Here is a 24,411-nt window from a genome sequence, read left to right on the forward strand (position 1 = left end):
ACAGCCAAGTATGGTGACCCATACTCAGAATTCGTGCTCTGCATTTAACCCATCCAAAGTGCACACACACAGCGGTGAACACACACACACACCGTGAACACACACCCGGAGCAGTGGGCAGCCATTTATGCTGCGGCACCCGGGGAACAGTTGGGGGTTCGGTGCCTTGCTCAAGGGCACCTCAGTTGTGGTATTGAGGGTGAAGAGTGCACTGTACATTCACTCCCCCCACCTACAATTACTGCCGGCCCGAGACACGAACTCACAACCTTTGGATTATGAGTCCAAATCTCTAACCATTAGGCTATGACTTCGCCCAAAGATAAAATATAAAGTACAACTATACAAATATACAAATGGGTCATGAAGAAAGAAAGATAAGAAAAGCAGAACAAGGCACATGGCAGATAGAGTGCAAACCTGTAAAGTAACAAACTGTGCAGATATAATGATTGTAGTGCAAAAGATCTTATTCAGTCTGATTAATATGTAAAAAATCTCAGAGAGCAGTTCTTCATTTAAACTGACAGAAGAGGTAGTTGGATGGGGTCAGTTAAATGCTGAATGAGGTAGTGAGCAGACCAATGCTGCACAAAGTGTCTGGTGCAGATCCCAGTGTGTAGTGGGAGCTGGGGGGGCTACTGGGACCAAAGTACAGGTGCATGGGGAAAAAGAGGGGAGGGGGGGGCAAGGTCGGGAGGGAGTTAGAGACTTAAGCTTCCTGACAGCCTAATGAATGAAGCTGTCCTTCAGTCTGCTGGTCCTGGCCTGGAGACTCCGCAGTCTCTTGGCCAGTGCTGCAGTGTTTTTTCAGTCCAGGTGAGGTCCTCTGTGATGTGCACACCCAGGAACTTGGTGCTGCTCACTCTCTCCACAGTCGCACTGTTGATGGTCAGAGGAGCATGCTGAGTGTGCACTCCCACTAAATCAACAACAATCTCCTTTCTGTCTTTTTCATTCAGAGAGAGATTGTTGTCACTGCACCACCCAGCCAGGTGGCTCACCTCGCTCCTGTAGTTTGTCTCATTTCTGTTGCTAATGAGACCCACCACAGTCGTGTCATCCACAAACTTAATAAAGAGGTTAGAGTTGTGTAACGGTATGCAGTCGTGGGCCAGCAGAGTGGCCTCTGTGTTCAGTTTGATGGTACTGGATGTGTTGCTACTGACCCGTACTGCCTGAGGTCTTCCAGTCAGAAAGTCCAACAGCCAGTTGCACAGCGAAGTGTTGAGCCCCAGCTCGACCAGTTTGTTAATGAGCTGTCGAGGGATGATTGTGTTGAATGCTGAACTGAAGTCTATGAACAGCATTCTGACGTACTGTATGAGTCTTTTTTCTCTAGATGTGTGAGTGCTGAGTGGAGGGTAGTGACGATGGCATCATCAGTCGAGCGGTTGGACCGATATGCAAACTGGAAGGGGTCCAGGGAGGGGGGAGGGCAGACTTGATGTGGTGCATGACTAGTTGTTCAAAGCACTTCATGAGAATAGGGGTAAGTGCAACTGGACGGTAGTCATTGAAGAAGGATGGAGACAGCTTCTTCGGGACTGGAATGATGTTGGTAGCTTTGAAACATGTGGAACAGCAGCCTGACTAATGTTGAAAATGTCTGTGAAGACATCAGTGAGTTCCACTGCACAGTCTCTCAGTACATGCCCAGGAATGTTGTCAGGACCCGGAGCTTTGCGTACGTTGATCTTGCTGAGGAATCTCCTCACGCTGTCTGGGGTCAGTGTCATCACCTGGTCGCCGGGAGAAGGTGGAGTCTTCTGTGCAGTGGTGCTGTTTTGTGCCTCAAATCGAGCGAAGAAGGCATTCAGCTCATTCAGCAGGGAGATGGAGCTGTCACAGGTCTGCGGTGGGGGCTTGCAGTCCGTAATGCTCTGTATCCCCTGCCACAGGCTCTGATGGGCTATCCTGGAGTACTGTCTCTTAGCCTCTCTGATTTGGCGGGATAGGTTAGCCCTAGCTGTCCTCAGGCCCACCACATCTCCAGCTCTGAAGGACAGCGTTCCACATCTTCAGGAGACTGTAAATCTTATCTTATCTTAAACATAAATTAGAAAATATATAATAATAGCAAAATGGGTGATTTAGTCTGGGAATGTTTGTCACACTCTTTATTGTTGTGATTTGTTGTGTGTTTTTTTTTTGTGGCTTTATCAAATTTATAATTAATTTCAGTACAGACACATACCTTAAAATCTTGACCAAAAAAAAAAAAAAAAAAAAACTTTAACAACTCTTCCATTATTGCTCAAAATAAGATCATGGAACCTGAAAATAAACTATGGAACCTAAGCTAAACTTTTCAGCAAAATTTAAACAGTAAAACAACTATGATTTGTAAATGGTAACAAAAAATATAAATGAAAATAAAATTTAAAAATAAATTTTAAATATATTAAACTACTGACTATTGCTTTGGTCAACAGAAATTGGTAAGTTGTGTAAATTTAAAGATCAACATATAAAACCTTCACTGATTAAAAGCGTGACAACTTGCACTGACCTGACACTGAAATATTCTTGTCCTAAGAACACAGTTCAACCTTCACGTTAAAATCGGACTGAAAATAATGTCAAATACTGTTCACTTTTTCCTTCCTCTCCTTCCCTAACCAGAGATTAAATACAAATCAAACTTGCCAACTTTGCAAAAGGAAATGGGTGGAGCAGATGTTTGTCTCAATTGCTCAGTGGTGAAATATTGATTCAAAAGTTGAGAGAAATTATTTGATTCATTAAAAGATTTCATTGCTTAGAAACATAGATCAATTACAGCAGTAATTAGAGACCCAAGCAAAGTTAATGTCCTATGGGAAATTTTTGTTTTTGTTTCTTATACAGTCAGAATGTGATTATGAAATGTATGCTGGCTCTGCTCAACTTATTTAATCTTGATTAAATTGAGTCAGAATCAACACAGACTGATCTCAGCTTAACTTAAAATGACAAAAAAGTCTAGATCATCACTACTGATTTCATACTATAGCTTCATTTTCAGCAGCTTCAGTATGAGGTTGTTGCTGCCCACTTTAACTGAGCTTTTGCCTTAGCTCTGTTAAGTATTCATCTATATCAGATGCTTGACTTACAGGTGGCTGACTTTGTCCATCTCCGTTGAATTAAACTTCTGATGTGCTGTTAATATGATAAACAAATGATTCATCATTAGATTCTGAGGAAACACAAACTGAAAAAAATAATTTCAGCTTTGTTTTCGTTCTCCATAGGTAAGGAGAAATACATGCCTCAAAAATATTTTTTTTTACAATGCATACACTACCGTTCAAATGTTTGGGGTCAGTGAAATGTTTCTTGAAAGAAATTGATGCTTTTATTCAGCAAGGACGCATTAAATTAATCAAAAGTGACAGTAAAGACAATGAGGCTTTTATTTTGAACTCTGTATTCATCAAATAATCCTGATATTTTTATGTATTTATTATTTTATTCTTTTAATTATTATTATTGACATGAACAGCAAATCCACATACAGATATTCAAATTAACATTCCACCAGCTGCTGTTACTCCACCATCAAGATCTTCCAAGTTTGCCAACAAATATGTGGAATTAATTGCAGAATGTTGGTTTTGGTTATTTTGCCAACACCAATGACAACTACTTCGTGCAGCTGAGATTAAATGAATATGTTGTTCCATCACAATACAGGGTTTTTCCATAGTCTCCCTAACTACAAATTGATCTTTTCCATTGGGGGAACACCTTGATCTCTGGAATGAATAAGGAATGCCCATATTCCTTTATTGGATCAGATACAATAGATGTCAGAACATGCATCCCTTTCCATTTTTATGATGGTTATCTTTTTGAAAGATGGGTACAATAAACACCAGGTGGAATTTCCCCTACTACACACACACACAAACGCTTGTTCATGCACGTGCTTGTTCACACATACACACGTGTACATGTTTGACTTGCGAAAGATTCAGTTGCAAACTTTTTTTAAATGATCATCAAAGTCAGACATTTTCATATTCATGAATCAACACAATAATTCTGCATTACATTTGCTGTGATATTAGGAAAGATGTTTGTTGGACACATTTCTGCATTTCTTCTCTGTACTCCCAAAATGCAATTCATTAATAAAATCTGCCAATAAGTCATAAAAAGGATTCATTTCACAATTGTAATGGGGGCTCACTTGCCTTTTGGCTTTTATGTGGACAAGCTGTTCTTTTACTGCCAATGAATATTATACATCTTAATGGCCCAAGAGTACAAATAAGACATTTACTGGAATGAATGACTTTATGTTTAGTTGTTATTACACAATACTGCATTGGAGCTTCTATCCGACCCAGCCCTCTGTGCAGGTGCTGGAAAATTCCACAAAGATTATTCATATGTATTTGCAGTGAAGGCAAAGGCAGGTTTGGGGTTAACAAGAAAATCATGGTTAAAAAATTCTAGCATTGAGTGAGCATCAAATACGTTACAAAATCCTTATGCCTCAGCACCAGCAGAACGATTAAGTGTTTGTGTAATTGCTCTTAGACTTCTAGTTGTAGTAGGTCTTCAGGTAGGAGAGAAGCCAGGATCAATTCAAATGAACAGACTTGCATTTCCTGATTGCAGGCAGAGAGTAAAAACCAGGATATGTACGTCACTGATGACATCTTCAGCTGTCTATGCAACCTGCTATTAATCACAATACAGGACTAGTGCCGAGCTCTCTTAACGTTATCTTTGAATGATTTGTAAAGTTTAATTTCTTTAATGCAGTGAGTACCCCACTAAAAATGCTAAATGGAAAGCAGTGAATCACTGAGTGCAATTGCAAAACCAGAGCAGATACATGATAAAATAATAACTGACTGCATAAATCCTGCCTCAAATACTTAAAAACCACCACAAACCTGCATGCCTTCTTTTTTACACACAAATATTTCTCGCATTAAATATTAACATTGGAAAAGACATGCATTATAAAACTGAATTAAATAAAAGCCAAATTTGACACCCACACCCCCAATTACAAATATAAAACAACACAAAAAAATAATTATAAAAGTAATAATCAATCAACTAAAACTAAAATATATTGTCTATATATGACTTATCACAAAGAAATAACTAGATATTTTAATGGAATATTTTTCTTCACATATTTTGGATATTCCATAGGTTTACGGTTTGTTTAGCTGCATATTCTAAGCTGTATATGCAGCCAAAAAATATGTTTGTAGTTCATTGCTTTGCCTCCTGAGTTTTATTAGCAAGCCTGCATCTATTTTAAGTACTAAGAGACGAGGTACTTCAGAGTATCACTGTAAAACCTTCCTGAGCAAAGGGCTTAAAGTGATTTAGACATCCTGCTGAATAAGAATGGCTGAAAGTAACTTTGAGGTAAGAATCTGCCAAATGAGGGGCTCTATAGTCGCTCACCCTATAGGTTTCCCGCTGGTCCTTTAGCACCAGTGCCCATTGATATTCAGCAGTATTGACATCACATGTTTGCAAGGAGTCCCTCTGCAGCTGTGAGAACCAGGACACTGATAACAGGAGCACACAATGTAGGAAGTGCATTCAGTCATTTTCAAGGCTCCCTCTGCTGCTGACATTCAATAAAGAAAAGCAATAAGAGGACTCTGGCTGGAAATGTTTCGATACTTTAGTTCTAGGTGTCACATACTGCATGTCTGTACTGTATATGCTTCCTATTATTCATCAGTGCTACAGTATATCCACTCTAAATTCATCAGTGTACTCATATGAGGGTCATTTCACAAAATGAGTGCTTTGAGATTTTAAAACATGTCATTTATTCTGTCAGAGAATGTCTTTGAATGTTAAGTGCTGTGCTTTTTTAAGTAAGAGAGTTGAAGATGGTATTATTGTAAATTTATCCATTATTAACCTGGTCTTTGAGGTCACAGCAAGGTGTTTATTAGAAAGAGAAAATATAACATTAAGTAATCATATTAAAAAGAAACATTTACTTGTGCTTTAGAGTTCACCCTGAAAGGATGATGCCATTTATGAGTGTATTTATTTATTTATAGAATTGTAGATCATATACCAAAAGCATGGAAAATAACTGGAAAACTTAATCTGGGGACTGGTCAAAAAAGCATCTTTTTTCTACATCATATATTTCCATAATACACACACAAAAACATTAAACACACACAAATATTTTCATCGTTAAAGTCGTTATTACACACATATTTTCATTAGGCACACACAAAAAGCATAATTTTCTTGAAATCTGTACCTTCTCGTTTTCCCCATCAGCACCCTGCGTTTGGCTTTCTGTCACTCTCCACAGCCAGCGCTGCGCACGATAATAGGTCGTTGTGGACAAAGGAAAGAACAATACAAATATTCAGCTCGCCTTACCATATTTAAAATGTTTTTTTTTTTTTTTATAAATGAGAGTTCATCGTGTAGCCACTAGAGGGTTCTCAACGCAGCGCTGCACAACATAAAAACACCGTCCCGGTTCAGATACGCACTGAGAGACAAAACAGCAAGCAGGTCCCCTGCGACTCCTGTCAGAATGAACCTGGTTATTAACACTAAGTTTTATTAGGCCAAATAAAAATTAATTAAATAAATAAATAATTAAATAAATAAACAACCAATTCAACGACCGAGAGTTGCCCAAAACATGTAGCATTTGATAATCGTGTCTTTTTCTTTCCACTCGGACTGTTCGATTGAGACCGGGGATATTACGTGTTATTTCAACTTGAATGCACGCGAATCCCTCTGAAGAGACAGACGCCGGTCTCGCCACTGACCCCGTTCAAACACTCATACATGTACGCCTAGAGTTGCGCATGTGATGTGTTTGAGGCACGCGTTTTTGCCAAGTTTATTTGAAATGCGGATGAAGAAAAAGTGAATGGGAAATGATTTTGACCTCTCCACACTGATTGATTACTAATTCATCCCTGCAGTTTAATTGGGATCCATTCAATTGGGAAGGTGGAGCACTTGGATGAATTAACATATTCCTTTCCCCCCTCAATCTGTGTTGAAGTGTCTTTGAAAGGGGCAAGGAAAGGGGGTCGTGGCTTAACATTATAAAGGAAAAAATAAGACAGCATTGCCGTCTTGGTTGGTGTTGAATACGCGTCTTGACAGGCTTTTGTAAAAGCAAAAGACCGGGAAAGATCTCCAAAGACGAGCGCTATTTAGTATTTTGAAATCATCAAATCCCCCTGTCCATTGACAAAAATCTCTTCTCTGCACTTGAAAATGAAACTTTTGCCTATTTGCACTTGGCTTCTTTGCCTTTTGCTTTTTATCGTGTGCTTGGGATCTGAATGTGGGACTCCACGGCGAATTGTAAGGTCTAAAAGAGACTTGGTACGCATCAGGGAAGCCAGAAGTACCTTCCCAGGACCTTGTGCCACACGCATGCCTCGGGGCAAACGCTCACTTCCCGGGATAGATCGGCGCTCCCCGCGCCTGTCACAGGCGGGGGAAAGCAGCCCAGGACGGCGGAGGGCTGTTTACTTTACCGGTCGAGGAGACCAACTGCGTCTGAAACCCAATGCAGAGGTGCCAAGGGGTAATTTCACCCTGGAAATGTGGATAAAACCTGAGGGTGGGCAGCGCTCTCCAGCTGTTATCGGAGGTTTGATTTGCTTAATTATGACTTGCATTATATTCACTGCAGAAATCATTTCATAGTGTAACTGCAGCATGCCTGTGCTTCACAAATCGCATCCAGTGTGAGATTAGTTGCATAAACACTTGCCTCTAACACTTCTTTTTATCACTTTCACTATTTATGAGCTAAGGCGAGCATGTGCCGAGAATAGTTAACATCTCTCCGAGGACGGCATATAGAGATGCGCCTTTGCTGTTTATTAGCAAAAACTCTCTTGGGTTTTGCATGCGGTTGGCAGGTTATCGCCACCCAACTTTTGGTAGCATCTTGTAGTTTTAACGTTACCAATTTAAATGTCCTTTCTAGTTATTAATATTTGAACGATTCGTGATGTGGAGTAAAGCAACTGTAATAGGCTACACCAATATCGTTTTTGTTGGTTTGTTATTTAAGTCATGGCGTTTAAAGAATTTGATATGTTTATTGATTTATTATTATTAATAATAGTATTCACACTTTTAAAACTGCATTTTAAAGTGTCTGCGTGCAAAAAAATAAAAATAAAAAACGGCATATAGATTTCTCTGTATGATGCTGTATGATTAACTGTCTGTGTCAGAATTCGCTTGAACAAATGCGTCATCCCTTCGATGCATAGGCTACTGTGCTCCTTACGTGCTCAGCTCTGCACTAAATACTACATATACACCCTATATACCAAACTGAACACTACAGCTGGCGCCTATTTTACTTAAGTCTTTATGTATGGCTATTTATAATTATATTTTTTATTTTAAAATGTGATTTAAAAGTATTCATGTGCCACTAACGAAACGCTTATAGTTTATAATCGGATAACAAAATCCGTACGTTTTTTTTTTCCTTGAAAAATCTCTATTTACGCACATTACGCATTATTCTGATGGGGATGGAGTAGCATAGGTGGGCGTGTTAGTTGCTCGGTTGTTGTATTTTTTTTCTTCCTTCAAACAAATATATGTGATTTATTTTTTCCCCCATCCCTTTTCCAGTCAACAGAGAGCGTAATACCCGTGGAGTCGGTTTATGAATCCTGCGTGCACCCCGTGAACCCCGAAAACACGCAGTTTTTCTAACATGGATGTCATTAGAAATCTACGAAAGAACCACACGCTTAGTTTTTATTTTTTACAAATATTAGACAGAAAGTCTAACATAGATTAAATGTACAAAGTTAACCTTATGTCTGAGTTGAAAAATATATATATATAAATAATAAAATACTGAAAATAATTAGTGAGACATGCACATGCAATTTAGTGATTAATTTCAGGATGCACGATTTAAATATCAAATCGTAGACTCAGGACATTGAAAATTAATGTAATTATATACAGTTGGGTACACTGTCTTTAAATAAGCTTTATATCTCCAGAGAGCTGCATGATAATGGATTGATTGAATACATCTTGTCAGTGAGTCATCTAAAATTAGTCCACTCCTCTGTTCTCGAAATGATCTCCTTAGTCACAGTAACGTTGAGAAGCAACGAGGGGGCGCTGGCCGAGTTTATATAGCTTCTCCAACTGCGCATCTAATAGTGCTGTTCAGCAAATTTTGTTTTAAACAAAGCATTAAATGTGTGCGGTCCATGGAAGTTGTTGCCCTCGTATATCTACTGTCAGGTTTTAATCTGTTTTGCAATCAGGATTCTTCAAATATAGGATTATGAGAAGGAAATGCTTTAAATGTCAGTCCAGATGGAGGAAGCTATAAAATTAGTGCCTTGTCCATCCTTTCTTCAAGTGGTTTTGTTATTGCTTCTTCTTGTAAAGATATTACAGTCCTTGCCACAAAACATCATGGAATGAACTCCTGCTTTCAATCAGTCTGATCCTCAGACGCAAGAGCGCACAAAGAGGTGCTGAGCCTGTTCTCATACAGATGACATTTTTACTAGAAGTTTTCATTGAAAATGCATGCAGTCTGATTTTAAAATTCGTACATTTTGACTATTCTTTCATTGTTGTCATTGAGGTCTCTGTGTAGTACACCGTGGAAAGGGATATTTTATGGCACATTACAATAATATAATATGCACCTCATGAAACTGTCAATAGCACCACTTAGAGGTTTATAATGATAGCTTTAAATATGTAAATATTAAATTATCATGTTACTAAACAGGATGATTTATGTTTGGTTAGTGTAGTTGTTAACAGATATTTCATGTTTTTACAATGGTAATTCATACTTCATGAGAGGTTTATGAAGATTTGATTTAGTTAATAAATTAATAAACATATATTAATAGATGTAATTAAATATAATATATATAATTATAATAATAATAATTATTATTATTATTTAAATATATATAAATTCATACATATAGTGCATAAATTTGTATGGTAAGTTTTCATTAGTTAATTTTAGCTGATGCTAAAAATGACCAATTCATTTGTTACAGTTTTTATTCATCTGTCTTAGTTTACTAACTACTTGTTAGTTCATGTTAGCTGAGGCCCATAAAATAATATAATCAGATACCACCTTTGTAATATATTTGTCAATGTTAGAATTAACATTAGCTATGATTAATAAATGTTTTAGAACTATTTTTCATTGTGAGTTAAATAAGGTTTATCTTATGATAACAAATGGAACCTTATTTTAAAGTGTTACCTATTGTACTGATAAATAACATTTTGTCTTAATCATACTGCGTGAGTGAAAATATAATTATTAATATTTTTTTTAATTTAAACAAAAAAATCTTAACTTTAAAATATGTTGACACCACATCTAACATAAAATGAGTCTAACAACTAAGTTTAAAAGTAGCTAGTCTAAACAAATACAATATAGCCTTACAGATGTTTTAATAAAAGCATATAGACACTATAGGTGTATATAATTTTTTTCCAAACAGCTGCTGCGCTTGTCTTTCATTTCGTAATGCTCACTTTGTAGTGCTCTGTCCATGGTGCTGGATACTGAGATTGAATGAACTCAAAATGGATGCTTTCATGAAATATTGGAAAGGATTACAATGTATGCTACAGTATATTCGGCACGAGGAGCCAGCTGCATTAATTTCCAAAATTGCATTTTAACTTCAGCATGTACTTAGTTTAATGACTGGATTGATTTCATAAAGTAAGTTAATTTGCAAAGCAAGCAGCAAGCAGCATTTGTATTTGCGTATGAGACTTTTTCTCCACACTATTTATCATACATTAGTTTTTAATGCATTGTCCTAGTTAAAGCTGTGCAGAGTATTTATTTTGCACTGATGGTTTTAATGAAATCTTATTTTTGATCAGTGTAAAATTTGTATTTTCTATTGTGTCCATCCATTCATTGAACCCCCATCCCTTTTCCCTACACTGAGCCCCTTGCATGTCTAAAGTTCGGTGCTGGCAAGAAATGTACCTGTTTGTTATTTCCCACTTAGTGGTCTCATTCCAGGATTTCACAGATTGTAATTTCCTCAGTTTTATGGCACAATTTATTTTTATAGATGCTGGCAGTGGTTCTGCTGGCAGCCAAGAAGTGAGAGGGAACTACATGCTCCTGTCTGTTCTTTAGTAAGGCGCTGCTGAATAAACGATCTCTTTTAAGTGGTCAATCCTAGCGGTCAGAAGATCCTCATGCATTCAGCTTCACTAAATGAATTTAAGCAGTTCAGTCCAAATGCGTTTCCCTGTTGCAGAGGCATGTGTAAATTTGGAGTTATGTTACATGGCTTAAGTAGTACTGTAGCATAGTCATATTTTCCTCTGCTACCCTGGTAACTCTTTACTGCTTATTTGGCCTAACTGAATTTCACAAATTACCTCTAACAAACGCACTTTCTCCAGTGTGGAAGACGAGAGAGTTCCTCATGCAGAAGACAGAATGAGGGTCATAGATCCTCTCTTTCTGTCTTTGACTTTAGGTTTCATTGCTCAGCAATTTACTGGATTAAGTAGCACTGCTGTGTGGATTTGTAGGGCTCGTTTGATTATTATTATTTTTTTTTTATGAAATGTAAGAATTAAAAATTTGGAATATGCCCTGTATCTGATTTCTGCAGTATTGAAATACAATGATTCATATGAAATCAGCTTTTACACACTCTGGACGATTATGAAGGACGTGTACCCATTAAATGTAAGAATACGTTTCCTTCTGTAGCTCAGCACATGGTTTCCAAACGAAACAGGAAGAAAGGGTTTCAGAGCCCCTATCATAATATGGACTGTGCCGAAAAAGGCATTTTTGATTTCAAACATCCCTACTGCTGAGGCATATTTCAAGAAAATAGACTGAAAATTCAAGTAACCTTTGCTCTGTTGATACAAGACCACACTGTCTGGGCCTGATTGCTAGCAGATGCTTTCTTGTAGGCCTGTAGTCCTTGGACGTTGTGTTCCCCACTTTTCTGGATAAACACATACAGTTTTTCGTCACTCTCCTCATCAGGCTGCAGAAACTTACGTCTGTGGTGTTGCGTCAGCCAGTTTGCTGAACTACTACTGTGCACCTTTCATTATACTATAAAATCAGTAATGGATTTTGTTATAAATCAGTATCTGCTAATTGTGTCTAGCATTTACGGAGCAGAAAACCTCATTACAGACGAAAGGTACAGTGGAGTCTAAAAGAAAGCAGTGAAAATCTGGAATTGAAAATCAAATTTAAGTCTTAACAGAGTGTTAATATTTAGGGAAATTGAAAAAAAAAGATGACATTTTTTAACATTTATAAAATATTTTTTGAAAGAAGTTGATACTTTTATTCAGCAAGAATGCATTAAATTGATCATATGATCCATTAAAAAAAATTAAAATAAGAGACTTCTTTCCACTAATTTTTTAATGGTAAACCTTGAAATAAATGTTTAACAAAAATATTAAGCAGTTGTTTTCAACATTAAAATAATAAGAAATTTTCTTCAAATTATTAGAAATGATTTCTGAAGGAAATGACACTGAAGACTAAAATTTTCAGCTTTGCCATCACAATAGAGACTTCTTTCCACTAATTTTTTAATGGTAAACCTTGAAATAAATGTTTAAAGCTTTTAAATAAATTCACATAAGAGACTTCTTTCCACTAATTTTTTAATGGTAAACCTTGAAATAAATGTTTAAAGCTTTTGAAAAAATGTAACGTGATTCTGTACAGACATCAGATGTTCTTGCTTCTATTGAAGCTCAAGATCATCAGGTTTTACACAAACTTGTGAAGTTTATGCAGCTTGTCTTCTGTCATTAAACAAACAACAACAAATTGTGAAATTCATGTAAAAAAAAATTGTAATTGTTTTGCTGATTAAAAAAAAAAAAAAAAAAACATAAAATTGTACATTTCTACCATGATTCTCTGCTTGTTCTTATATCTAATACCTGTCATCTTCCTGCAGGTCTCTTTGATAAATGCTTCTACGCATCCAGTGATAGAGGGTGGTTATTTGGCATCAAAGCAGTCAGCGACCAAGCCAACCGTGACCCTCGCTTCTTCTTCTCTCTCAAAACGGACCGAGCCCACAAGCTCACCACGATCACCTCCAATGCACCCTACACTCCCAATCAATGGTCACACGTGGCCATCACCTACAACGGTCTCTTTATGAAGCTATACATAAATGGGGCACAGGTTGCTGTAAGCCGAGACCAATCTGGTGAGATTTTCAGCCCTCTTACCAAGAAGTGCAAGGTGCTAATGATCGGTGGCAACGCCTTAAATCACAACTACAGGGGTACGATGGAACACTTGAGCTTGTGGCATCGGGCTCTGAGCCAGCGTGAGATCATTAGATACATGGGTCACAGTCTGGGTCAGTTTGGTGACCTCTCTCAGCTAGTCATTCATGAGAACTTTGAGAACATGTCAAGACGGTGGCTGACGGTGAAAGATGGGAGCTTCCCCCGGTTGGAGGACTCAGACAGAAACCTGGCGGCTGTCCTCAGTGATGCTGCACTGAAACCTCCACCTTGCGGACAGACTGTATGTGACAATGTGGAGGTAATTACAAACTATTACCAGCTCTGGAGCTTCCGCAAACCCAAGACGGTGCGCTATCGAGTGATAAACGTCTACGACGATGACGGACGGTGGCCGACGATTACAGACCACCAGCTCAACCTTCAGCACCAGCACTTGAACAATGCTTTCCGTGTCTACAACATTTCCTGGGAGCGCACCGTTCACAACGTCTACAACTCGTCCTTACGTAAACGCCTAATACTTGCCAACTGTGATATCAGCAAAGTAGGCGATGAAGAGTGCGATCCAGAATGTAACCATATGCTTACTGGCTTTGACGCCGGATACTGTAAGAGGCAGAGCACACACTGCCCCGAATACAAGCAGGGGAACGGGGTTTGTGACCCAGAGTGTAACTGGGACAATTTCTATTACGATCATGGGGACTGCTGCAACCCCAACATCACTGATGTCACCAAGACCTGCTTTAATCCTGCATCACCCCACAGGTAATTCTGCTATTTCAAACCTATTCAGTGACACACAGAATGTTCCATACTGATTAAGTAGTTGAATTATTAATTAAACCTGCAAATAGCAGACTATAGTGTGGCTTAACCCTGTAAAGCCTGACATATGAAATAACAGTAAAAAAAAAAAAAAAAAAGTCTTTTTTTTTTTTTTTTAAAGAAGTTTATTTGAACCTTTAGACAAATTCTACAGCTACATCTTATGGAAAATGGAGCTCATATTCAAGGAGGAAACAACACCTCAGTTTTATTTTGAGGTCCAAACTGAGTAAAAATATGTAATTTGGTACAGTTGCTGATGTTTTAACAATGTAGCAAACTACTTGGATAAAATTCTTATTAGTTTTTTTTTTTTTTCACTTAATTAATCCCCTTTGGGGCAATTAGTTCAGACTGTTGTGGTGTTTTACATATACAATCAACACTTAAAACATTCTCAAAATACACAAAATACATACAAAAATATAGAAGGAAAAATATCAACTAAACAATTTAAAGGGGTCCTATTATGCTCTTTTACAAAGAAAAATAAAGGAAAAGGACATGATTGTTTCAAGTTCACCAAATTAATTATAAAAAGCCCTCAGAATATCTCTCTGTACATTGAAAGAGTCAAGCTTCCTCAGCACAATCCATCTTTGGTGTGACTTTTTAATCACTATTGTCACTATTGATATATTAATATCAATTGTCACTCTATATCTCCCAATAATATGTCTTAGTATGATGATATTAAAATGTTTAGTTTATGCTGTTTTAATTGTTTTGCAGTGATGATTGAAATATAAAACAAATATAAATTAAAAAAAAAATACAAAGATCATGCAAATAAATGTTCCTCAAAAGCATGTAGTATCATATTTGTCACTTAAAGGGATAGTTCACCCAAAAATTAAATTCATATAAATGTAAGTGGATGGGAATCACGGATTTGAGATTTTAAAAAATGAACAAAACCAAATTAAACCCTGTGGCTCGTGATGATACATTGATGTGTTAAGACATGAAACGATCAGTCTGTGCTAGAAACTGAACAGTATTTATATTGTTTTTTACCTCTGATTCACCACAATGTCCGAACTGTCCTGAGCGTGTTCTCAACAGCTGGCACGTGACGCATCTTCTTCTTCTTCTTGCTTTACAGCAGATCGCATGCAAATCCCAGTGCATTACCGCCACCTATCTCTCAAGTGGACCATTGACACTCCTAATTAAGATTGTAGATAGAGTATCAGTGGTCCATTCGGACATTGCGGTGAATCAGAAGTAAAAAACGATATAAATACTGTTCAGTTTCTAGCACAGACCGATTCGTGTCTCGTGTCTTTACATATCAATGTATCGTCACGAGCCGCAGGGTTTAATTTGGTTTTGTTTATGTATGTTTTTTTGACTCTCAAAGCCATGATTCCCATCCACTTACATTGTATGACTGATAGACTGTAACACTTTTGTGTTCTACTGGAGAAACAAAGTCACTTACATCTTGGATGCCCTGGGGGTAAGCAGATAAACATCAGATTTTCATTTTTGGGTGAACTATCCCTTTAATACTTTTTTTTTTTCTAAAAATGATGATTGAATAAATTGCTTTAGTCCAGCAACTGTAATATTGCTAACAATATAAAAGTTATTCTTATGTTTACTTTATAAAAAACATTAGATTTCACAGTAAAAAGAAGGGGAAAATATTTAGAATTACACTAATTAGAATTATACTTAGAGTTAACTTGATCAAAAAAAAAAAAAAAAAAAAAGGATCAACGAGACAACTTAAGGCATGTACAGTAGTTGATTGTATACAACAGGTTTTTCAACAAAGTTTTGATAATGTTAATAATTTAGAGACTTTAGAAATGTGTGTATTAAATAAGCTACTGTAGGCTTTATCGGGTTAAAATGCTTTTAAAATGCAAATTTTTGTCAACATTAAATATTAATTTATTCAAAAATACTTTGAGATGCAATTTCATAAAGTCAAACATTTCAGAGTGATACTGTCCTAATATCAAAATGAAAAAAAAAAAGCCTTGTTGAAAGAATGACATTGAAATTACTTTTTTATGGCAAGGCAAGATTATCTCCGGTTGTAAAATATCATGTGGTGTGACTCCTTAAAAACTGATCATGATATTTTTGAACTTATATTTAACAATATAATTATATTTAAAAACATTGGGTAGTAGAGTGTGTACATGTAATTCAAGGTGTAAGCAAAACATGCTAGTACTTTTATTTAATGGTTACACATGACATTTTTTAGAGTCATTAAGTTAAAACTTTATGAACTTGTAAAAGTTGTGAAAGTCAAAACCATATGAATCCAACATGATTTATAAACCTTACTTTATTGTGGACTCTCTTATTTCTCATTGGCCCATGTACAACAGTTTTCGCTTCTTTTTTTGAAGCTCAAGGTTAGAAGTTCATAGCTGTTTAAAGATTTTGGAAGTACCAGACGTGAACTCTAGGGCACTATAATTTTCATTGCTATGTGTGAAGCTTTCGGCTATTTTAATTCTGTTCCATTCATGTATTATGACGTGACGTCCTGAACACATCTTAACTGCTGAACCAGAGTCAGAGTTCTGGAGCATAAATTAACGTGTACAGGGATGGAAGCAGTTTGAGGGACAATAAAACACCATGAAGGATGAGTCTCGGCCCTGTGGTTGGTGCGCACAGTTTGGCATGTCTGTACTAGTGAGTTTCAGGCCTGTTCTTATCTGTTTCATGTGTCCCCAAAGTCCGTTTTGGCTCTGAATCAGAGCTCGGCAACCAATCATGTTTTACTCTGTGGGTGAAATGAACTACTCTCGTGCTGACCAGATGTGAAGACTGAGGAGATTCTAGACATAGTTCTCCTTTTTTGTAAGCTTATAAAAGTGATTTGATAGAGAGTAAGTGGGAATGGAAACTATGTCCCCCTGGACAAACAGGGGAGCCAATCACAGCTTAGAGTGGAATCTCCAACACTATTACTTACAGCATTAGAGACTCTTCTGGGAGTCCTGCTCAGGAAAAAGAGCTTTCCAGAAATATGTTGAGGTTGTGGGGGCACTGGATACTGTTGGGGTAAAGCTCTGTATTTGCTTTCTGGATGGTGGGACAAACCAAAGACCTCTTTTCCACTCTTTTCCTTTCTAAGCAATAGTTCCTGTAACTGTACACACTCTGCAAGTTTTGTGACATACAGTGGGGTTCAGAAGTCTGAGATTATGCTTGAAAACTTGGATTCAGAATTTAATTTAAATCTGGAAATAAAGTTTTAGAATAAAAAAAAAAAGGAAACAGAAACCTTGTGGATAAATGTTAGAATGCATATAAATATACATTATAATAAATATTTAAGATTCTTATTTTGCTCACTTATCAAATAAGTACATTTGTGACCATAATCATGTGACTCAATCAATACTTAATCAGAACATGGTCATCTGGTTTGACACAATCTTATGAAGTTCATGCAGCTCAAGTGCTGCTGTCATTAAAGCGAAAGCGATAAACCTATTGAAGCTTGTTTCTGCCACAGGATAAAAAAATAAAAAAGGTAATTGCAATTTTTTCTTACAAGACATTTTTCTTGCAATTATCAGAAATTCAGAATTGTGAGATATAAGCTTAGTATTGCGACATATAAACTTGCAATTCTGAGGAATACAAGACAGAATTGTGAGATAAAAGTAGCAATTACCTTTTTTCTTTTTTATTTATTTAAAAAATTTGCAAGATGTAAACTTAGATTTCAAAGAAAAAAGTCAGAGTTGCAACTTTTTTTTTTTCACTGTAAATTTCAATTTGTTAACTTTACTTGAAAAAATCTTGCAAACTTATTGCCTCAAGAAAAATCTAGCTAATGTTACTTAGTATTACTTTGCTGGCTTCTGAGTAAACTTTAATATAGTGAGCAACCTTGAAGGGATACTCCACCCCGAAATTTAAATTTTGTCATTAATTACTTACCCAGATGTCGTTCCAAACCCGTAAAAGCTTTGTCCATCTTTGGAACACAATTTAAGATATTTTGGATGAAAACCGGGAGGCTTGTGACTGTCACATTAAAAGTAAAATACACTGTCAAGGTCCAGAAAAGTATAAAAGACATGGTCAGAATAGTCCATCTGCCATCAGTGGTTCAACCGTAATGTTATGAAGAGACAACAGTACTTTTTTTTGTACGTGAACAAAACCAAAATAACAACTTTATTCAATAATAAGGAGAGACACAGAGGAGACGAATTGTTGAATAAAGTCATTATTTTTGTTAAGCCTCACAGTTCTCATCCAAAATATCTTAAATTGTGTTCGGAAGACGAACAAAGCTTTTACGGGTTTGGAACAACATTAAAATAACTAAAAAATCACAAAAAAAATCAATTATTTTTCAGATTAACACTTTAACTAGATTTTGCAGAGACAGTAAGTTTGCAAGACTTTTTCAAGTAACGTTAACATAGAAATTTACAGTGTTCTCATAAGACCCAGTTTACATCAGAATTGTGGAAAAAATTGTGAAATAAAAAGTCACAATTACCTTTTTATTTTTTTTAATCCCATGGCGGAAACAAGCATCCATGCAAACCATTCTGAAATTCATATTTATTTTTCTAATACAACTTATCACTTAAATTGTTGTGCTGATTATGTGTTTGTAATAAAAAAAAAAATAAAAAAATAAAAAAAACAATAACATGAAGCATTTTCACAGGTGGACTTTTGAAATCCACTGTATGTCTGCAGCAGATTCTTGAAAGCAAAACCGCTGATTATTATTTAGTGCAGTTTAGTGTATTTAATCAGAACAAACAAGGGTATTCAAGGACAACTAGGGATCTGTGCCAGATTAAAAAAAGAGAGGCATGTCAAAGTCCAAGATGAAAGTTTTATTCTCAGGAAACAGAAACTGAATATGGTTGAATGATTGCATATTCAATATCTGTAAATCGGAACAAATTAAATATAAAAGGCATCACTTACCTTTGAGAGGTTCTATAAATTAAAATATTGGTTCCAGGTTCATAAACTCATTGCATTGTGGTACTGCTCGCAAATTGCACAATTATATTGCTTCCTGTCCGTCTCTGGTTACAGATCCTTAGTTCACTGTATTTGTTTTTGCTGTAATTGCAGTTTGTCCTGTTGACGTTTGTGTGTGTTCGTGTGTGAGATGAGACTAGAGCATGTGGTCAAACGCAGAGCACTCCAAGTTGTTGCTTGTTTTGATTTGATTATGGTATGTCTGGAAAGCTTTGCCGAAGGCTGCATAACGAAGTGATTTGACATTCCTTTTTGATTGTACAAGAATGCATGAACAAAGAGTTGTGCAAGAACAGAACAATGAAATCAAATGCTGTGGTGAATTTGTTTTTGCCCAAGACTCATGCAGATGTTGCAGTCAACTTTAAAATCTGCAATTTTCAACAGACCTTGTTATTAATAAGACGAAAAATAAAAAACCATCTGCATTTTATTAACCTGTTTTTCATATCTGTTTTGTTTCAGTGATGTATGTGATATATTCAGTTGGGTTTTAGTTAATAATAACTTAGTTGACTTTATCTTAAAGCAAATAACTTAGTTACAGGTTGCTATAATAAACTAGTGCTAGTTCTAGTCTCGTAGCAGAGTTTCCGACTGACGGCAGAAGGTATGGACTCCATGGCACTTACATTTTTTTGGTGAACTAATATTAATAAAACAACAAAGCACAAAGATAAAAATCACTCACTGCTCTTGACTGAAGAGCTTTAATACAGTTGCTTTAATAAGAATCAGTGTATAATTTATACAGTGAAGTGTATATAGTGTTTTGTATAGTTTTTCCACTTATGTGAAAAAAAATACACATTAATAACAAATATAAAACAACTACAAACCATAAAAAACCCCACTTTACCCAAAACATAAGACAGAACAGTTTTTATATTTATGACCTTGTGAGGCTTTGTTTTTAAAATAGGGAAATTAGTTCGGATATACAGTACTATAGACAGCTTGCAAAATAGTAAAACAATCGTGATGAAATCATGAATCATGATTTTCCTGAAAAAATGTATTGCCCACACCTACTGACCACAAACTTTTGTACAGAACTGCATAGCAACATTTTGCCAACTCAAAAATGTTTGGCATCAGTGTAACGACATTGACAATTTTCATTAAACCACCACTGACATTTTCAATATGCACTTAAAGCTAATGCATTTAAATGATATGTTTGGGTCACCCCACGACTGCAGAGCTGGTGGGAGAAACGATGGTAGAGCGAGACAGTATAAAAATGAGTCAAGTCTGTGTAATTGCATGAGACAAAACCCGTACATCTGGCTCATTTTCAAGCACTTCAGACGAGCCCTCAGTGTCAAAAAGAGAGTGAGATCATCACTTCTTTAAAAACTAGCTGTTCGGTTTCGGTTCAGACATTATGCAGATTTTATATAAACATGGATGTCTCTACCTGAATTGACATGAATTTCAGGAATAAATTCAACTGAATTGCAGTATTTAGCTTAAGTGCAGTACTTTCACTGTTCACTGATGATTCAAAGGTCATGGCAGTGCAAGAGAGAAAAGAAAATGCATTGCATTCCTAACAGTGTATCTCGATCGCATACCTGACTGTCTCAGAATAGTCAAAGGTATGTTGTACTGCTGTGCGCTCTCTTTGCCTGCTGCTTTGTCCAAGACTCTCTTGAAAAGGGGATCCAACTCAAATAATAAGAGTATCTCTATAAGCTTTGTGTGAGACTTCACTCTGCAGCATAATCTAAGCCACTCGGCTTGTTAACTAAGCCGGCTAATAGCCAGTTACCTTGTCAAGGATTTGGACAGGAAAAGCACACTCTTAGCACCTTTTTTTCTTATGGAGGCTTGAGAGACAACCTGTCTATACAAGTGGCAACCTAAAGATCTGTCTCCCTCTTCATCGCATGCAATGCCACACAACCACAAGATCCAATCCCTGGTGTACGGAAGTTAGTTTGGATAAAGAGTTAAGCCCTGGGGACAGAAGGATTTCCTCTTTTTAAACTGCAGCAATTAAATAGCCCTTTAACATGCCACTGTGAGGCCAGCTGATTCATTTGTATGTGGATCCCTTTTCATTGGGGACTTCCACTCCACCGCATTTACAGCACTGGACACACGTACTATTTTATTGTATTTTAAACATATTTGGCTTCTGAAATAAAGAGATTTATGAGAACCAAATAATGCTGATGCTTTGTTGCATTGTCAGTGTTGTGTGTCTGGCTGTCCGCACATTTTTCTGAGAGGCAGGCGTGGATTAATGCACAGGCTTGCCTAGGCTGCAGCCTAGGGGCCCCACATGTGCAAGGGCCTCGATTGGCCAGATTTTTTTACTTTTTTATTTTAAATTTACTTAAGCATGAACAAAAAAAGACCCTCATTGGTCCATAAGAATTTGTAGTAGAGCGTCTGAGAAAATGAATGTCTTGTATTATAGAATGCATGCCCAGCACTGCTGAAAGTTTGCGCAGTCGTTAAATCAAAACCGAAAGTAAAACGCGCATCCACAATTAAAAGCGGTTTTATTAATAATGTGTAGTTGTCTATTGCTCTTTATTATGCTTGAAAATTTGGTCTCTGTTTGCACTTTGAATATTGAGAGAGTAGCCTATTTGATTATGGCTGCACTTATTATTTGCACTTAAGTGAAAGTGTGAAAATAATAATAATAATAATAATAAAACTAAGAAAAAGCTGTGTTGTTTATTTTTGGATATTTATACTGTTTTTATTTCTATGTTCAATTTGTAAAAAGGAATTCAGTTATGAGGTCAGAAGTTATAGAAGCTCATAATTCATGTACAGTTTTAAGGTCTGAAGAGACTCACATGAAATCATACAGTGTTGTACATGTACATGTTGTTGTATTTTACTGCATAAAATAATTAATACTCAGAAAGTAGAACTGACAATACCTTTTTTTTTTTTTTTTTTTTTTTTACCAGATGATTAGTTAAAACAGTTCAATATGCATTAAAAATTTTAAATGAGCTAAATTTACTTATGGGGGGCATACCCTGGAACCCTGGTGGCCGTGATTTTCCTGGATCAACATTACTGTCCAAAAATATAGACCTAATCCAATCCCTACCCCTAAACCTAACCCTATCCATAAGTTATTCCTAAAATCAGTGTGAAATGATTGTGAATAACAAGGGTGTCGAAGAATCTAACCTTGATTGTAAGCCTAAATCAGGCATTTTTTTTAAAACATATCCCTAAATTCTGATTGGTTGATTGGAATGTTGTTCCAGGATCAACAAGGATGTTGATTCAGGAACATGTTGTACTTGGTGAAATCACGTTCACCCCGGAACCCCCTAGAGCAACCAATGTGCACCCACAAAATCCTGTGGGGACACTGGGAATGTAAAGGAAACACTGTAGAAGTCTCAATGTGAGTGTGCATGCCAGTTCACCTTACTACTTGCTTTGACCATGTAATGGCACAAAATACATTTCTCCAGTATAGGTTAATGATTAAGGGGGGCCTCACACAAAGAGCAGACTAGGAGCCCCTTACAATCTTAATCCACCCCTGCTGAGAGGCTACAGTGAAAGTGATCATTTACTGTATTCCTTTAGTACAATATTTCCTGTTTTATCTACTTCAGTTCTCTTTTCTTCATACATCAACCAGCCCTTGTTTTCCGTAGACTTTGTATAAATGTATCCTCCTCTCTTCTAGGCCCTTTAATGGTAACTGCCTGTGAATTATATTATTCCTGTAGAGGTCAGCCTGTGATCTCCACGCCTGGTTGTGCATGATGCTAATTGTATAGATGATTGATCACTCCTCTTATGTACTCCGAGCTGATGAAAAGATCCCTGAAAGGCTGAGAAAATTACAGCCCTCTCAGCCAACTGGTGAACACTGCCATGCCAACCCGCCTGAGCAGCTCTACGCAAAACCACACTCAGTACATCTGGATGTAAGGCCGTCTTTACTGATTCAGATGAATAATAAATGGGTGTAAATGGATGAAGCCATAATCACGCATTTAATAGGCATTAAATATAAATGCGTCAACACACCACTTGGAGCACTCTGAGTGCAGCCAGGCGGAACTGATCAGCAGTGACTTTTTTTTTCCCCCTTTTTTGCTTGTTTAATGGACAGCCTTCCCATGACACAAGCCTGTACTGTACATGTTAATGTGTAGATGGGAATGGACTGGCTTCTTTTAAGATGTCCTGGAAGACTATTTTGGCATTCATAAAGGTGATCACCTCTGAATGTGAGCCTAGTGATTCATTATGTGGCTTCAGACGTTGTACTGCCAGTGTCACCCACTTCTCTACTACAGAATCAGGGGGGGAAAAAACCCCTCAAATGATCCTGAGCAGCATTGTGCAATACATGACCACTGATGCCTGCATGCTTTGGCTGGACATATGCATACTTTGGCCTGCTGTTTTTGTAGTAGGCCTACGTCCACATCTGATTCGTGTTGTACTTTTGTAAGTGAGCCAGTGGATTAAACTTAATTGAACTCAGATTAGGTGGCTTTGACCTACAGTAGTGGAACTTTTATGAAAGCAGAGGCCTACGTTTTAAAAAACAAGCTCTTTTTGCAATTACTCTATAGCTGACTTATTTATCTCATCATGAAACTCCCTGACCACTTTTTCCCCTTCTGTACAGCCAAAAAGCCAGCCAAATATTTTCATAGGAAATAATGAAATTCCTGAAATTATTAGGAGGGAAACCTTATATCATCTGTTTTCCTTAGATTTGTCCCCTGAGCTGGCTTCCACAGTTTCACAAGCCAAATTCTGCCGCCTTTTGATACTGCCCAACTGTTTATTTTCATTTTCCTTTAAAAAAAAAAAAAAAAAGACGTTATTCCAAGTATTGCAGCACATAGGTTTACTTTGGTGCTGCTTAAGTGCAATATTACAGATAAACCAGTAACAGGCATGCTTATATGTCAAAAAGTGAGTGGTTATTTACTGTCATCATAACAGTAATGTTCTTTGTGAATATCTATTCTATTTTGAGTTGTTTTCTGAATATATGTGGAATGAAGCAGGTAATTTGAGATCTGTACCACACAAGATGTTTCCACGCTGTGCTGCATCTCATTGGCAGCTGTGTTGGCTTGTAATGTCACCACCACAACTAATCATCAGTGTTCTGCCTAGAGAAAATCACACCCTCTGCCATGTTTATTCATATTTGTGCAACATAATCACATCTTTTTTTTTTTCATACATATAATGACTTGAATGCACTTCTTTTATAATGAGATTTTTTTAAAAGTGTTTTAAATCTTTTATAATCTTGTGTTTTTAACCTTCAGT

At 36.8% G+C, this 24,411-nt stretch overlaps 1 protein-coding gene across 2 annotated transcripts in view; it reads left to right on the forward strand.

Moving 5' to 3' along the window:
* The first annotated feature begins 6,838 nt into the window (after positions 1-6,838).
* LOC109069824 (pappalysin-1-like) overlaps positions 6,839-24,411 on the forward strand; it is an 89,066-nt gene continuing 71,493 nt past the window's right edge. For both annotated transcript variants that reach the window (XM_042756800.1, XM_042756801.1), the window contains exons 1-2: positions 6,839-7,621; positions 12,987-14,058. In XM_042756800.1, the coding sequence (XP_042612734.1) occupies positions 7,240-7,621; positions 12,987-14,058 (1,454 nt within the window). In that variant the 5' untranslated portion in view covers positions 6,839-7,239. The remainder of the gene's footprint in view (positions 7,622-12,986; positions 14,059-24,411) is intronic.

This window comes from Cyprinus carpio, chromosome A5 (assembly GCF_018340385.1).
Source record: "Cyprinus carpio isolate SPL01 chromosome A5, ASM1834038v1, whole genome shotgun sequence".
NCBI lineage: Eukaryota > Metazoa > Chordata > Actinopteri > Cypriniformes > Cyprinidae > Cyprinus > Cyprinus carpio.